At 35.3% G+C, this 16,887-nt stretch overlaps 2 protein-coding genes across 2 annotated transcripts; both read left to right on the forward strand.

Moving 5' to 3' along the window:
* The first annotated feature begins 6,646 nt into the window (after nt 1-6,646).
* LOC143574633 (putative F-box/LRR-repeat protein 22) lies at nt 6,647-9,970 on the forward strand. The gene is made up of 3 exons (XM_077059207.1): nt 6,647-6,980; nt 7,043-7,126; nt 9,813-9,970. Exons 1-3 carry the CDS (start codon nt 6,647-6,649, stop codon nt 9,968-9,970), a joined length of 576 nt encoding a protein of 191 aa, XP_076915322.1.
* Nucleotides 9,971-9,999: 29 nt separating this feature from the next.
* LOC143574634 (putative F-box/LRR-repeat protein 23) lies at nt 10,000-10,867 on the forward strand. Its single transcript, XM_077059209.1, has 3 exons — nt 10,000-10,142; nt 10,241-10,591; nt 10,717-10,867. The coding sequence occupies exons 1-3, from the start codon at nt 10,000-10,002 to the stop codon at nt 10,865-10,867; spliced, it is 645 nt and encodes a 214-aa protein (XP_076915324.1).
* Nucleotides 10,868-16,887: the final 6,020 nt, after the last annotated feature.

Raw genomic sequence — 16,887 nt, forward strand, 5'->3', positions numbered from 1 at the left:
TTCTTGGTTTAGAATTAGATCAGTCTTACAAAATATGAGACCAATTTGCTAATTTTTGAATAAGAGTTGTTTGCATGACTAACAGGATCTTGTGCTAAGGTGGCGTTCGGTTTTTAGTTCTTATGGGTATTGTTTTGATACTATTAGTAGTATTACTTGAAAACTGCTGCTTTGTTTTTACCAGAGTTTGGGTATCATTGGTGTTTTGATAATAGACTTGCATAGGAATGTGGATAACATTAATTCACCACCCCTCATTTATTCCATTGTTCGAAACTTAAGAAATCTGACCGACCGATAGTATGGTCGCTAAACAAGTGCTAGACTCAAAACGAAATATGATTAACACGAGTTGCCGAAATAGAACTGGTGATCATGGATGTAAAAACTGAAATAAACATGGCCAACAGTGCTGTTGTTGGATAACCAGGCGTTTGCACTAATCAATGGGTGGGTGCCTGGGGGTGGTTGTGCTGGGTAACGGGTCAAACGGTATGTGTTTGGGTCAAAACGATTTGTTTTAAAAAAAGGTGTTAATTGTTTCTGGTCAACGGGTTCCGACCAATAATGCCTCGGGTTGAAATGGTTTTGTAACTTTAAGCTAGATTGCATTCAACGTTTAGGCTGGTCCATTCGGTGTTGACCAACATGATTGGTTCAACTGACCTGTCATTTTATCAATTCATAGCTACTAACATGATCTTGTGCTAACGTGGTGTTTGGTTTTTATTTTATACGGGCGTTGTTTTGAGAGTGGGGCTGCATATAATGAATATCATTACTTGAAATCTGTTATTTTGTTCTTGCATAGGATTTGCATATCATACTAAATATTAGTTGTTTATATCTGTTAAATTATGACCAATATTTGATTTTCTAAATATACTTTTGTATTTGCCATTTTGGTCTAAACCTCATATGACCTAACCAAATGGATCATTTATTAAAACAGCCCGTTTTGACTCATATCCATCTTTTGTCGAAACCTATTCTGAGTCAAACGAAATTGACCATTTTATAAAATGACTCATTTTGACCCAAACGACTTGTTTAAAGTTGTAATGAAATCCATGCTCTCACTCCCATATTCAATAAGACAATAACCAATAACCCTCTTAGTTAACTTGGGTCATTCGCCAACTGAAGTCTGTTTGGGTTCGATCTCGAAAGTATACCGAGCTAAAAGTTTAAGCTTGAACTCAAGTAGTTTAATTGTAGGCTTAATTTTATTTCACACGGGCAATGTTTTGATAGTAGGCTTGCATAGAATTTAGCTATTATGATGTTTTGTATTAGGACTTGTTATTTTGAATTTTGAAAGAAGCTAATATGTTAAAATAGATGGACCGGCCTAAGTCAACCCGACATACCAACATTTGCCCATACTAATTAATGCAACAATGTACGTAATCACTAGTTAACTATTTTTAGACTAGGTACACACGTCACGTGCGCAATCGATATACAACTTCATATGGAACCAACATTAAACTTATTGCGATCGTGTCACGTTTCCATGAGTAAAACACATAAATGTAACGTCACACCGTTTATTGAATCCTTATCTTTGTGTGTTGCAATCTAATTTCACCCCAACCACCTGCTATAATTTTAATAGCATATACAACATATAACCCGCCTCGAGTGTGGTGCACCATCAAAGATGAAAGGACTTGTGATAGTTGTGTTGGCAATGCTAGTCATGGTGCAGCCAAACGAAGCCATTACTTGTGTTGCTGTTGACAAGTTGCTTAATTCATGCTTCAACTTCCTAAAGGAAGGTGGGATCCCGCCGCTCAGTTGCTGCAACGATTTGCAGAGGATTCAAAACGCTACCCCGAGTAAGGCTGATAGGCAAACCGCATGCTGTTGTGCCAAGGAAACAGCAATTGCGTATGCATTTAACGAGAGTTTTGCCAAGGACCTTGCTGCTAAATGTAGAATTAATTTCAGCATACCAATTAGTCCTACTGTTGACTGTTCCACGTGAGTACTAAACTAAATTTAATTAAAAAAAAAGTTTATAAACTGTTAATGTTTGCATGTGATCTTTTGATGATGCAGTGTTACATTATGAGAGTTGGCACCAAAGTCATTTAGAATAATTACTTGTAATAATGAAACGTTGTGTTTGGCAGTTCATGGCCTTAGTGAGCTTGGTGTATCGAATAAACTAAAAATAAATGTGATACTTTGATCTTTTGGTGTATCGACCTTAGGTATGATTATTCAAGTGTTTCAATTCAAATAGGATGAATATTACATTTTTTTAATGGGTTGAACACATCATTACAATCACCATACATCAAAACTAATTACAAATCTTGAAAGTTGGACACACTACTAGAATTTATTAATGCACCATTGTAACGAGTTAGTCGTAACTCGTAAGGGTGGACATCTCTTTTCAACCCAAGAAAATAGATTGACCGGCCTAAGTCAACCCGACGTGGTCCTCGACGGGAATTACCACCAATGGCCGGTTCAGTCCCAACCAACTAAAGTCCAAAGGAACTGTATTAAGAAACATTAATTGATTAGGCAGAAAATATTTACCGTGACATGTCGAAACCAGTTAATCCCATTATCAGGATCCTAATTAGAGACAACCAGGCCCCATAAACTTGATAACATGAAACGAACCGAATCATTAGCGGTCGGTTCGTTTCACGCACGCTCGGTTTTGTCTTACACGGCAGTGTAAACACACTTGTAATTAAAATCACATCATACATTAACTAATTCTAAATATTCCGTTATTTTAGAAACGTCTAAGGAAAATTTAATGTGCACTTTTAACCTTCTAGACATAATAATAACTAATTTAAAATTTTCAATTCGTCAGTTACTGAAATAAATAAATTAAATATCGAAATAAGTGGGCTGACTTGGGCAGTTGATATATATATGTTTCAAAGCAACACACAAATGTGTTCTTCGTAGCCGCCTCCATCAGCCGATTCTCTCAGTAGTCAGTATATTGTGAGTTAAATTTCTCTAATTTCTTCATGAATCGATGCATGTATGCTTTCATTGTTTCAGTTGTTCTGGGGTTTCAACTTGTCCATTTTTTTATATATATTTGTCTTTGCTCTACATGATCATACTTTAACAAAGTGATTATAACATTTAAAAAGTACTTATTTGCTTTGTGAATGCCAGATATAGTGACAATGGCTTCAAAATCAAAGTTAAAATTTGAACAACCAACAAGGAACTTGCCCGAGCTTCCGTCAGATTTAACCATCAATATTCTCCAAAGACTCGGTGCGGTTGACCGACTTGAGAATGCACAAAAAGTGTGCACCGCTTGGCGTAAAACCTGCAAGGACCCTGCCATGTGGAGGGTCGTTTATATGGAACCATGTCTAGATGATCCAGTTAGAAAGGCCGCATACAAGGAGATGTGTAAGCAGGCTGTAGACAGAAGCCAGGGCCAATTGCTTGATTTAACTGTCCGCTATGGTGATTATGAGCTTCTTCTGTATATTGCCGATAGGTATGCATGACTGATTATTATCTGCACTTTGACGATCGAATTTCTGATATATTTGGATTTGCTTTCATTAACAGACCAAGTCAGCTTAGACGTTTGGAACTTGTGAAGTTCCGCCATATCTTTAATGAAGAATGGGGTGAAGCCTTCAAGAAATTGCCACTACTGGAGGAACTCGGCTTTATTGAAACGGAAATTTGGGAACACAATATTGAAGATGTCGCCCGATATTGCCCGTTGTTGAAAACACTCAAACTGAACCAAAAAGCTGCTAGATTATCGTATGGTAGCGATGATGACATAGATTACATTCTTAATATGCAGGATGATAGCGCTTTGGCAATTGGGAGACACTTATGTGAGTTAACTCACCTGGAACTCATTGGGAACGGCATGACAAACCATGGGTTGCAATTCATTCTGAGAAGGTGCCGTCGCCTTGAATCACTTGACCTGCGTCGGTGCCGGAACATATGGGGCCTACACGGAGACTTGGGGAAAAGATGTTCGCAACAGATTAAGAATGTGAAATTTCCTTGGGATGATCTTAAAGGGCATCCATATGCTCGTGATGTTTTATATGAACCTGAATATGATTCTGACTATGTACCTTGGGAAGAATATGATCACCTATATGATGATGACTACACACCCAATAATAATGATAACGTTGACAACAACTTGAATGCTGTGGAGCCTTGTGTTTGATGTTTTTCTCTTGAAGGTGTAGTAGAACTGTCTTCTGTTTGCTCAGACATGGTAATTTAGGGTATCTATCTCTAGTTTTATGAAACTTGTTACTTAGGTAAATTTTAAAGTTGTTTGCTTTGGAGTTATCCTTTTTTGGAGTTAAAATGCATTTCCTTTATGGTTGTAGAACTTGTTTTGTTTGTTGGAGTTAAAATGCATTTCCTTGTTTTGTTTGTTGGAGTTAAAATGTATTTCCTTTATGGTTGTAGAACGTGCTTCAGATCGTTGAAATGACTGATTTCAGATTGTAATAGTTACAAATTAGTGTTGCTTATGACTCAAACCACATAATGGTTTAAGTTTTTTTGTATTTCGTTAGCTTGGCTGACGATTGTAATTCATTTGTATTTCTGTTTAGTTCGTGTATGTTTGGGCCCGATGCCTTTTTGTACCTAAGCCCATTGGGCCTTTTAATAGAATGTATGGATGCAAGCTTGCACCATACCAACTCTTCCAACTTTTGAAACATTTCACCAACTCTACTTTCTCTCTCTACCGTATCTTTCTTTCTTACCATTTATAGTAAATAATCAAACACTTCAAGATCTGAGATCCATAGTATTGTTAGTGATTACCACTAGCTAATAACACGGAAAGATCCAAGAATAATTGTGAGATCAAGGTATTTGGACCTACAAAGGTGACTTGTTGTCACCTTTTATATTTTTATAATAGCAACGGAGACGTTACATATTGCAATGAAGTCGACTTATTCAGAGGGTTTCTTTCATGGTATACAAACCCCTAGAAACGGATTGTTGACCTCACAATTGTTTATGCGGTTTTTGTAGGGTAATGGAGTGAAGAAAATGTTAACAATCTACATGTTTTTTGAGATGTTTTCAAATTATTTCGGGCATGAAGGTTAATTTATAGAAAAACACATTATTTGCATTAAGGTTGAGGACGAAAACGTGACGTACATGACAAATGGATTTAACATGAAATTGGAATCCGATTTTAGATAAATTCGATCAGAAATGATCTAAATGGAAAGCCGAAACTTTATCATCTGGGGTCGATTAACTTCCTTTTTATTTATTTATTTATTTTTTTATTTTTTGTTGAGCGGTGGGAGTCGATTAACTTTGATTAAATCGGTTTTATGCAGCAAATTGTGATCAAGATAAAAAAAAAAATTGCAGTTTCTTGTTTTTGGTGAAAACAATATCAGATATGCACACGAGATCTAGGAAGTGGGAGTGCATGCAAGTTATTAAATAATAAATGATAAAATATTCTAGGAAAACAATAAAAACGTTTCGATTTTCCAGTATTTCAATCTTAACGTTCCTGCGTTTTTTCCAATGTCAGTCAGTCTTGGCTATCAATTTTATTTAATTCTTTCATGACGACTGTTATAAATAAAAACGTTTGGATCACCATTTCAAATCAATTTTTACGTGCCAACAAGAAGCACGAGTGTAATGTGAGTTCATCTTTTACCAAATTACTTCATCAGTTGATACAATACAAGCATGTTTTCTTTGATTTTCAAAGTTCGGTTTATCAATGATTTTCTTAGCTCGTCTTCATTGGTTCTAGAGTTTTAGTTTGTTATTTATTCTTATATCACCATATATCCAATCTTTTGTTAGGTTATGTGATTATTAAGTTACATTTATATTGATATGGAATGAATTGATTTTACATTTGCTTTGTGAATTATCCACGCACTTAATTTCATGTGGCTAGATCTGCTTCACCTTCAAATTGTTAGCTAGGGCTTTTGAACTTCAGCTTCATTAAAGGCATTCTTTAGGACGTACATTTGATTATAATAGAGATCATATATTATGTATATATGCGTATAAATAATGGAATGGTTTAACATGTTAATTTGATTTGCTCATTTGTGAATGGTAAAGTGATCACTTCAATGCCACCTAAATTAAAATCAAAATCAAAGTGGAGGAAGAAGCAAGATGGTTCAAAAGCCAAAACAGGAATCGCGAGTGAGGAACCAACAAGGAACTGGTTAGAGCTTCCATCAGATTTAATGAGGAATATACTCCAAAGACTTGGTGTGTTTGACCGGATTGAGAGCGTCCGGCTTGGCGTGAAATCTGCAAGGACCCTGCCATGTGGAGGGTCCTCCGTATGGAAATAGTATCAGGTACATGTCGCGGCATGTGTAAGCATGCAGTGGATAGAAGGCAAGGCCAATTGTGTGATTTAACTCTCAGTACTTCTTGCAATGATGATCTTCTTCAGTATGTTGTTGATAGGTATGAGTTGTACAATTAATCTGCATCATTAGTGTACCAGCTCATCATTTTTTTTTTCACAAATTTATCACTCTTATAATGAAGTTTCTGATTAGTTTGGATTTGTTTTCGTAAACAGATCAAGTCTGCTTAGACGTCTAGAATTCATACGTGATTTGTCTTTGAATATGACATGCGTTGGAGTGAAGCTTTCAAGAAAATATCATTATTGGAGAAACTCAGCATTGTTGATACAGAGATTTCTCAAAAGGATATTGAAGCTGCTGGCCGCTATTGCCCCTTGTTAAAAACGCTCAAACTGAACCAAAACTTTGGATACCGGGATGATTCTGATGATGAGGAGTCCACTTGGAATGATATAGCCTTAGCCATTGTGAAAAACCTGCCTGAGTTAACTCACCGGCCATTCTGGATGGTTGTTGTCATCTTGAATCTCTTGACCTTCGTCGGTGTTTCAATGTTAAACTACAAGGAGACTTGGGGAAAAGATGTTCACAACAGATTAAGTATCTAAAAGTTCCTCATGATTCTCTTGAATGGTATCCATATATTGTTGATGATGGTGAAGATAATCAATGTGTGGAACGTGATGATGGATCATTTAATTACTACAGAGCCTATGATGAGTTAGCTAACAGCTTTGAGAGCTTGGGTGAGATGATGGCTTTTATGAACATCTTGAATAATCTGTCATGCTGAGAGAGGTGAGTTGCTGTATGGTTCTAACAATGTTTCATTTATTTATAATTGTGATTGATGTTTTTCTTTTGAAGGTGTATCCGTTGCGTGCCTGCAAGAACAGTCTTTAGTTTCCTCCAACAGGGTAACTGATATTTTGCTGATGATTTTTGGAATTTCATGAAACTTGTTACTTGGGTATTTCTTAAAGATGTTTGTTTTGAATTTATCACTTTGTTTTGAATTTTATAAATGCATTTGTTTGACGGTACAACTTGTTTCAGATATGTCTTTCAAAATATAAGACGGTTTTGTATTTTTTGCATTCAACGTTCAAGCTTGTCTATTCAGCGTTGACTAACATAATTGGCCCGACTGACTTATCATTTTATCAATTCATAGGCACGCAAACTACCTACATGACTAACATGATCTTGCAAATGAATGGAAATCATTACTTGAAAATTGTTGCTTTGTTTTTGCATACGAATCGAGTATCATTTTAAATTTGATGTTTAAAGTATGATTTGGAGATTTTATATAGAGGTTGTTTTGGATTAAGTGGTGGTTCTTAGGGGTGACCATAGTACTTCTTCCATGTTTTGTTTCTTTAACTTCAATGCCAGATAGACTCAATAGACCTTAGACATACCTGGCAATCTTGATCGGGCCAATGGAAGTTGTAAAACTTTTTACCGTATGGGTTAAAATGGGCACTAACTTAGCATAGAACCGGTCAGAATGGGCTCGACGAAAAAAATGGGTCAATAACATAGTTTCTATAATTATTAGTTTTAGTCATTTGATACTTTTTTCTTATTAACCCATTCCAACCGTAACTTATTTTATTAATAACATGTTTTGATCCGAACTAAAATTGTATTATTTCAAAACAACCTGTTCTGACCCGAATCCATCTTTACTTAATACCCAGCCCAAGCCACCCTTTTTGTTGGTAATCAAAGGATCAAAACTGTTTTTGTATTATAGAAAGGATCAAACCACCACACTTTTACAAGACACTTTAGCCACATATTTATACTATAACATACAAGTGATACAACATAAAATCCATATAATCTTAAAACAACTTGCACAACTAGTTGCAACAACCTTATCTTCCTAGATATGCTAACCTTCATTATTTTAACTTATCTAATATAACAACTTGACACACAAGTAGTTTATAGAAAACATCCTTTCACATTTTACTTAATCCTGAAGTCTAACCCGAGTTTTGTTTTGACTGACATGAATATTGACTCGTGACCCCTATGTTAACAAACCTATGAACATAACGATTAAATCTAGCAGTTTTTAAGGGGCAACAAGTACCTCACCCACCTCACTTACACGATTTACTGTTTCTGGATCTTGATCTAGATTATAAGTTGTCCATCTCATTTATGGTTCTGGAATCTAATGAAATTGTTTCAAACTGTGGGTTCAATGGTGGCGGCGGTGGAGTTGTTTTCAATCTTTGAGTGTTTTTGAGTTTGATGATTTTATATGTTTTATGCTGGTAATGATTCAATGATTTTCAAGTGTTTCAATTCAAACTGGATGAATATATATTATTAGGCGCCTTTTTTAACGAGTTGGACACACTATTAGAATGTATTAACACACAATTGTAACAAGTTAGACGTAACTCGTAAGGGTGGGCATCTCTGTTCAACCCAAGAAAATAGATGACCGATCCTAGTCAACCCGACGTACCGACATCTTCCCATAAGGTGTGGGCCTTGACGTGAATTACCACTAATCGGTTTCTGGCTGGTTCAGTCCCAACCAACTAAAGTCCAAAGGAACTGTATTAAGAAACATTAATTGACTAGGCAGAAAATATTTACCGTGACATGTCGAAACCAGTTAATCCCGCTATTAGGGCCCTAATTAGAGACAACCAGACCCCATAAATTTGATAACATGAAATGGACCGAATCATTAGCGGCCAGTCCTCGAGTTTCATTTTTCCGTGTACGTATTCGGTTTCTGTTTCACGCACGCTCGGTTTTGTCTAACACGGTAGTGTAAACACACACTTGTAATAAAAATCACATCATACATTAACTAATTATAAACATTCCGTTATTTTAAAAACGTCTAAGGAAAATTTAATGTGCACTTTTAACCTTCTAGACATAATAGGGGAAGGGGCACTAGTATGGGTAAGGCTCATGGGTAGTTTACCACATGGCAAACCCACCCCTAACTATGTGGGTAGATAGTTAGGGTACTTGTGGGTGGATGCCGCCGGTGAATTTGTAGTTTGTGGGTACATGAAGGTAGAAATGATATGGTAGTACGGGATTGACCGGTGCATACTAATTTAAAATTTTCAATTCGTCAGTTACTGAAATAAATAAATTAAATATCGAAATAAATGGCCTGACGTGGTCAGTTGATATATATATGTTTCAAAGCAACACACAAATGCGTTCTTCGTAGCCGCCTCCATCAGCCGATTTTCTCAGTATAATGTGAGTTAAATTTCTCTAATTTCTTCATGAATCGATGCATATATGTATGAATGTATGTTTTCATTGTTAGAGGGTATGAACTTTAGTTTGCTATGGCATTGCTGTACATGAGCATACTTTAACAAAGCGATTATAACATTTAAAAGTATTTGTTTGCTGTGTGAATGTTATATATAGTGACAATGGCTTCAAAATCAAAGTTAAAATGTGAACAACCAACAAGGAACTGGTCGGAGCTTCCGTCAGATTTAACCATCAATATTCTCCAAAGACTTGGTGTGGTTGACCGACTTGAGAATGCACAAAAAGTGTGCACCGCTTGGCGTAAAACCTGAAAGACCCTGCCATGTGGAGGGTCGTTTATATGGAACCATGTCTAGATGATCCAGTTAGAAAGGCTGCATACAAGGAGATGTGTAAGCAGGCTGTAGACGGAAGCCAAGGTCAATTGCTTGATTTAACCGTTCGCTATGGTGATTATGAGCTTCTTCTGTATATTGCTGATAGGTATGCATGAGTGACAATTAATTATATGCAATCTGCGTTGGTATCTTTTTTAACGATCGAATTTTTGATATATTATTTGGATTTTCTTTCATTAACAGATCAAGTCAGCTTAGACGTCTGGAACTTGTGAAGTCCCGCCATATCTTTAATGAAAAATGGGGTGAAGCTTTCAAGAAATTACCACTGCTGGAGGAACTCGGCTTTACTGAAACGGAAATTTGGGAACACAATATTGAAGATGTTGCCTGCTATTGCCCGTTGTTGAAAACACTCAAACTGAACCAAAAAGCTGCTAGATTATCGTATGGTAGCGATGATGACATAGATTACATTCTTAATATGCAGGATGATAGCGCTTTGGCAATTGGGAGACACTTATGTGAGTTAACTCACCTGGAACTCATTGGGAACAGCATGACAAACCATGGGTTGCAATTCATTCTGAGAAGGTGCTGTCACCTTGAATCACTTGACCTGCGTTGGTGCCGAAACATGTGGGGTCTACGCGAAGACTTGGGGAAAAAATGTTCACAACAGATTAAGAATGTAAAATTTCCTTGGGATGATCTTAAAGGGCATCCGCTCGTGATGCTTTATATGAACCTGAATATGATTCTGATTATGTACCTTGGGAAGAATATGATCCGTATGATCACCTATATGATGATGACTACACAGCCAATGATAATGATAGCGTTGACAACTTGAATGCTGTGGAGCCTTGAGAGGTACTGCGTTGTTGTTTTATGAATGTAATATGATGTTTGAATACTAATTGTGTTTGATGTTTTTCTTTTGAAGGTGTAGTAGAACAGTCTTCTGTTTGCAGATGATATCTCTAGTTTTATGAAACTTGTTACTTGAGTAGGTTCTAAAGTTGTTTTTTTCTTTTTTTTGGAGTTACTGTTTGTTGGAGTCAAAATGCATTTCCTTTATGGTTGTAGAACCTATTTTGTTTGTTCGAGTTAAAATGCATTTACTTTATGGTGAAATGACTAATTTCAGATTGTAATAGTTACAAATCAGTGTTGCTTATGACTCAAACCATCTCGACCGTCACCGAACCCACCCATCCTGACCCGTTATCCATTCTGCTTGTTTTGCCAGGTATAGTTGAAAGTTTTTTTATTTAAATATATCCTCTCATTCCCAGCCAACGTCTCTGCTCAAGCTCCATTGTATGCCACTTGAGTGAGCCACTGCTGTATGCAAACCATGTACTCCAAATTATGATAAAAATGAAAATCATAATATTTATTATTTTCCTTTAGTTGGACACTTAAACTAGGTAATTGTAGATGTTTTGGATTATCTTAATATGAGAGTTACAAGGATATGTATAGACAACATAATCATGAAACCATTGAGTCTATTCATATCTCATGTCTGTCCATATTCCAAGCCTTTTTATATTTAGTCTAATACCTTTCACAATAAAAGAGTTTTTTGGTTTGATTTTAATATTACAGAAGACTGTTATTAATGCTTTGAACAATTTGATAAATGATAGTAACTGATTTTTAGAATTAGTGTACTCTCCTCTCGATTCTAAATGTCACATGATATTCTCAAATGCTTCTTAAATAAAAATGGTGGAAAAAATAAAGGAAGATGCTATTGTTGGGTTGAAATGGAGGTCAAAATCATCTTTAGTCTGATGTATAGTTCTATTGGGGTTTTCTTGTTTTTTGCTGTAAGTTCTTGTAACTGAATGTGTGGTTGTTTATGAGACGGTTTAGTAAATTTAAGGTAGATTATATTCAATGTTTGCTTGTCCATTAGTCAAACATGAACTGTCCAACTGGCTTGTCATTTTATCAACTCATAAGTATAAGCACTCAAACAACCCACATGACTAACATGATCTTGTGCTAAGATGGTGTTTGTTTTCTTTTTTCTTTTTTTTTTTTTTGATACGGGGATAGGTGCCAAAAAATTGGGGTGACGTTTTTGTTGTGAAAAAAAAGTAGTTGGTATTTGTTTGTTATTAATAGAATAATATATAATGGGATTATATTTCCGGTTCAACATCAACGTACAAAAAAGAGTTGGATATTCATTTTGTCCGTGAGCAGGTCCAACGAGGACAGGTCCGCGTTCTTCATGTGCCTATCCGCTACCAGATTGCTGATCTCTTCACTAAGGGTCTACCAAAACTATTATTTGATGATTTTCGGGACAGCCTAAGCATCCGGCCTCCAGCTTCTCCAAGACCTCCCGCTTCAAGTGCGGGGGAGTAATAGAATAATATATAATGGGATAATATTTGTTTCATTATTATGATATATTTGTATAGCAATAGGAGATTGTATCAAATCCCTATATAAAGGTATTATGCTAATGAAAATAGGCATCGATGATTATTCCTTCAGTTATAATACATGCACGCATGTACCAAATAAATGATGCCGTATGTATACATATCGCAAGTACTAATAAAATATACTAAGCTAGATTTCGAAGGGGTCAAGATGACTGATGCTAGGCTCCAACGGGGACATGATGACTGATGCTAGGTTCTGACGGGGACAAGATTATTGCAATAGCATCGTCATCTCATATTTTTTAACCTATAATGTAGGAAACTAGCGTATAAAGGTACATGTGGCCTTTTATATATTGGTTGAAAAAATGATGCGACAAATAATAAGTTAGAAACCTATGTACTATGATGGACATAGTGAGGATTTTTTTTTTTTTTATTAATTTGTAGACATTTGTGTTATTTCATTATTAAAAATGGACATTTGGGGAGTGGGGATTTTGTCACACCCGACCAACGGCGGAACATGTCGGGGCGTAACGTATTGATTGGACAGTAGCTCAAAATACACTAATTAAAGCGACAATAATTATTTAATTTTATTAACATTAAACAAGTACACAAATTCAATAAGTAGAACTAATACATCATAACTTGTAATTTGAATTTATAATAAATATCCTAAGGCAAAAACTAATCTCTTCGATCTTGAACAACATCAATTACTTGTACCTGTAGCATGTATGAAAATAGAGTTTGTCAACACGAATGTTGGTGAGAATACGTAAGTTTTAGTTGTATACTTGTATATATGTATAGGTAAATCACAATTCATATGTAAATGGTGAGCACTACAAAACGTATGAAAATGTAAGCAACTAAATAGATGTGGACCCGTTCCTATTGATACAAAATCAATGTATTTGGGTAAATGTATAATCATACTAGATGAGAATAGATGAAGATGAGATACCAACCATCAAATATAAAATAAACACTTAAGCACATAGAGCATAATCATAAAACATGCAATAATCACACATAAACATAAATTGAATTGTGTTTTGAATATACGAAGAAATAAGACATAAGTAAAGTTAATAAAGTATACATTACCCCTAAAATATGAAAGATTGAAAAAAGGGGTATGTAAACTCACCTTAACGAATGGATTAAGAAAACGAGATGACGATATAAACTAAGATAAGAGCGGTTGAGTTCCTCGGGATACGTCAACGAAAGTTCCTAGTTGTTAACGATGATAGAAATTAATTATAATGAAATAATTACAACTACAAGACTTATTTGACTTATTTCAGATTTAGGATTTGATAGGGTTTAAGTAAAATTCGAAATTATAATATTATTATATTTTTAAATAGTATAAGTAAGCTAGAGAGCATAAATAAATAAAATAAAGCAATATGACATAACGGTTATTAATGGGTTTAAAAAGATTTGGAGTTTCTTAGGGTTTGAACCATTATTTATTTATTATTATTATTATTATTATTATTATTATTATTATTGTTATTCATTTGTGTTTAGATTTGATTTTCAAGTGAATAAATACTAATACATAAATAACTATCATATAACACACATATATATTAACGGGAAAATTATATGAAAATATTTTTAACCTCTAAGTTAGTTCAGCTTAATAAGTGTGTGAAAATAGATAACCTATTTATTAATAAATATAGAATCACACCGTATGAAAATGGGTTGGTTTCGAGTAATGTGGGTTTGACTGGTTGCATGAATTAGACCAGTTATCTATTTGGGTTGCAAGAAGAGAAAGTAAATAGCTGGTTCCTAACCTGACCCAGAATCAATTTCACGTCATACCCAGTGGGCCCAAAACCCTGTCCGGACCCGATCATACCCGGAAATCCCTATCCATATCTACCCTTCATATTTAACAATTGGTTCCTACCTAAAATACCCGGTTCCACCGGTTCCTACAGTAGCAAAACAGAAAATAGACATTGGAATGGGTTTGCAACCCCTTCCCCCCATGTGTATAAATAGTTGTTGGATCAATTGGTTGAGTATCCAACTCAAAAACGCATGAACGAATGCAAAAAACACCAAAAAAACGTCTCGGTTTGCATTCGTTTTACACTCACCTACACCTCCATTTTTTTCACTCTCACCACCACTAGACTAGTTATGGCAAGTGCAAACAAAGGCAAGAAAAAGGCGGCTTCTTCATCCGTTTTTACTGACCCGTACACGACGATCCGACAGTTGAACTGGTCATCCCGCGTAACTGCAACCAAGAGATATAATGCAATTGGGATTTGGCAGAGTTGGTCAACGGGGAAATTAAGGCTCGTTGCAAATATTGTGGCACTTTTTTAACGCAAGATTTGAACTCAACTTTAAGAAAACATACTGAAAGGAAATTTTGCAACGCGTTAAAAGAAATTCCCGAATCGGACCAAACTGAATTGGGTGGAGATGGTACAGTATTTCGTTACAAAAAGAAAACGGTCCATGATAGAATAGCAAAGTTCGTGATTCAAGAAGGTTTACCATTTAACCACTTTGATAACCCTTGGTTAACGCCATAGGGGTTTGCACAAAACCAAACCAAAACCGAAAAAAAAAACTAAACTAAAATCACCAAACCGAAGTAGAAACCGGCGGTTCAGTTTTAACCTTCAGCAAAAACCGATATATTAGTTTTGGTTCGTTTTATATTTTGTTAAGAACAAAAAAAACGAACCGAACCAAAATAACGATAAAAATCAAAATAATCATAATATCTTAATCATAACCTTTAAAACAAAATCTACCGATGACTATTTGTTTAGTTTTAACAAAATCTACCGATGATTATTTGTTTAGTTTTAACATATGATTAATAACAAATATGTTTGGTTTCTACATGTGGTTAATAACTAATGATACTATACTTTTAGTTTGGTTTTGAATTTTGATTTTGAATGTATCCTATATTACCTTTTATTATTTGAGGTTAAATATTCATTATTCTATTAATCATAAGTCTAAAGAAAAAAAAATATTATGCTCAATTTTAATATCTTGTGTCATTTTTTTTGGTTGGATTAAGAAAACCAGAAAAGCACATTCAAAACTGAACCGAACCAAAAAACTGAAATTGAACGATTTTAAAAGCTCATAAAACCAAAAGTTTGGTTAGTCAAAAACCGCACGGAACCAACCACGCTCACCCTAGTTGACGACCATGATTCAAGAGACCTTTTAATCTCGTTACACTCACGTTAGTCTTACTGCCCTTAGACGTTATTGTTTAAAAGTGTGGGAATGTGAACAAAATGATTTAATTAAATATTTTCGAACATTACAAATGGATGTCAACTTAACATGTGATGTTTGGTCGGTATCACATAGTTTATCAGAAGCTTACATTTGTGCCACCGCTCATTAGGTCGATCCGATATTTTAGCAAATGATGAAACACATCATTGCGTTTTAAAACTTTCTGTATCCACAGAACGCCGATAAATTGTTTGGCATTCTAGATGATATAAAAGCAACTTTTAATTGAAGAAAACAAATACTTTCAATGTCGTTTGATAACGCCTCAAATACGACAATTGAGAAATTATACTTAAAATATTTTCAATGTTGTCTGCCATTGGATTGGTTGCCAACTTGAGCGGATTTGCGTTTTAAAGTGGTTTAATGAACCCTTAAACCATAATCTAGCTTGTTTATTTATGGTATGTGTGTGGGTATAATATGGTCAAAAGCCGGTTCCAAACGGCCTTATAATTAGGGATGGCAATGGTCGGGTTTGGGTCGGGTTTAGCCATTCCCAAACCCATACTCGATTATGAAAGTTTGTCCCAAACCCATCCCAAACCCGTTGGGTTTTAATCGGGTAATTACCCGTCGGGTTTCGGGTTTTCCCATCGGGTTTCGGGTTTCTAATCGGGTTTTGTCAAAATACCCATTGGGTATACCCGGCCCAAAACCCATTGGGTTTCCATTGAATTTTGACAAAATATAACTAATCGATTACAAATAATGATTACCATAAAATAAAATTTCTCAAATAATTGCCATAACAAGTTTCAACAAATAATATATTTAAAGTATACTATATATAAATATAGAAAAGTTATGTCGGGTACATCGGGTATATAATCGGGTAAATGGGTTCATGTTATCGGGTAATTGGGTATATTACAAATCCCAAACCCGTCCCAAACCCACGAAAAATTTCAAAACTTATCCCAAACTCATCCCATACCCAAATGGGTCGGGTATTACCCGCCCCATTTATGTCGGGTTTCGGGTTTACCCATCGGGTTCGGGTTTCACTGCCATCCCTACTTATAATGGCTATATCGCAGTTAGAAACGGCTCCAACAATCAAATTTGATTTTAAATGGGAAAATAGAAAAAAAAACCAAACCGGTTTTCAGGTAGGAACAATGCTAAACTAATCACAATGTCAATACTAAACTGAACCATTAAACTGAA

This window comes from Bidens hawaiensis, unplaced genomic scaffold (genome assembly GCF_021521415.1).
Source record: "Bidens hawaiensis isolate Kalapana, Puna unplaced genomic scaffold, B.hawaiensis_p1.1 tig00027067_1, whole genome shotgun sequence".
Classification (NCBI taxonomy): Eukaryota; Viridiplantae; Streptophyta; class Magnoliopsida; order Asterales; family Asteraceae; genus Bidens; species Bidens hawaiensis.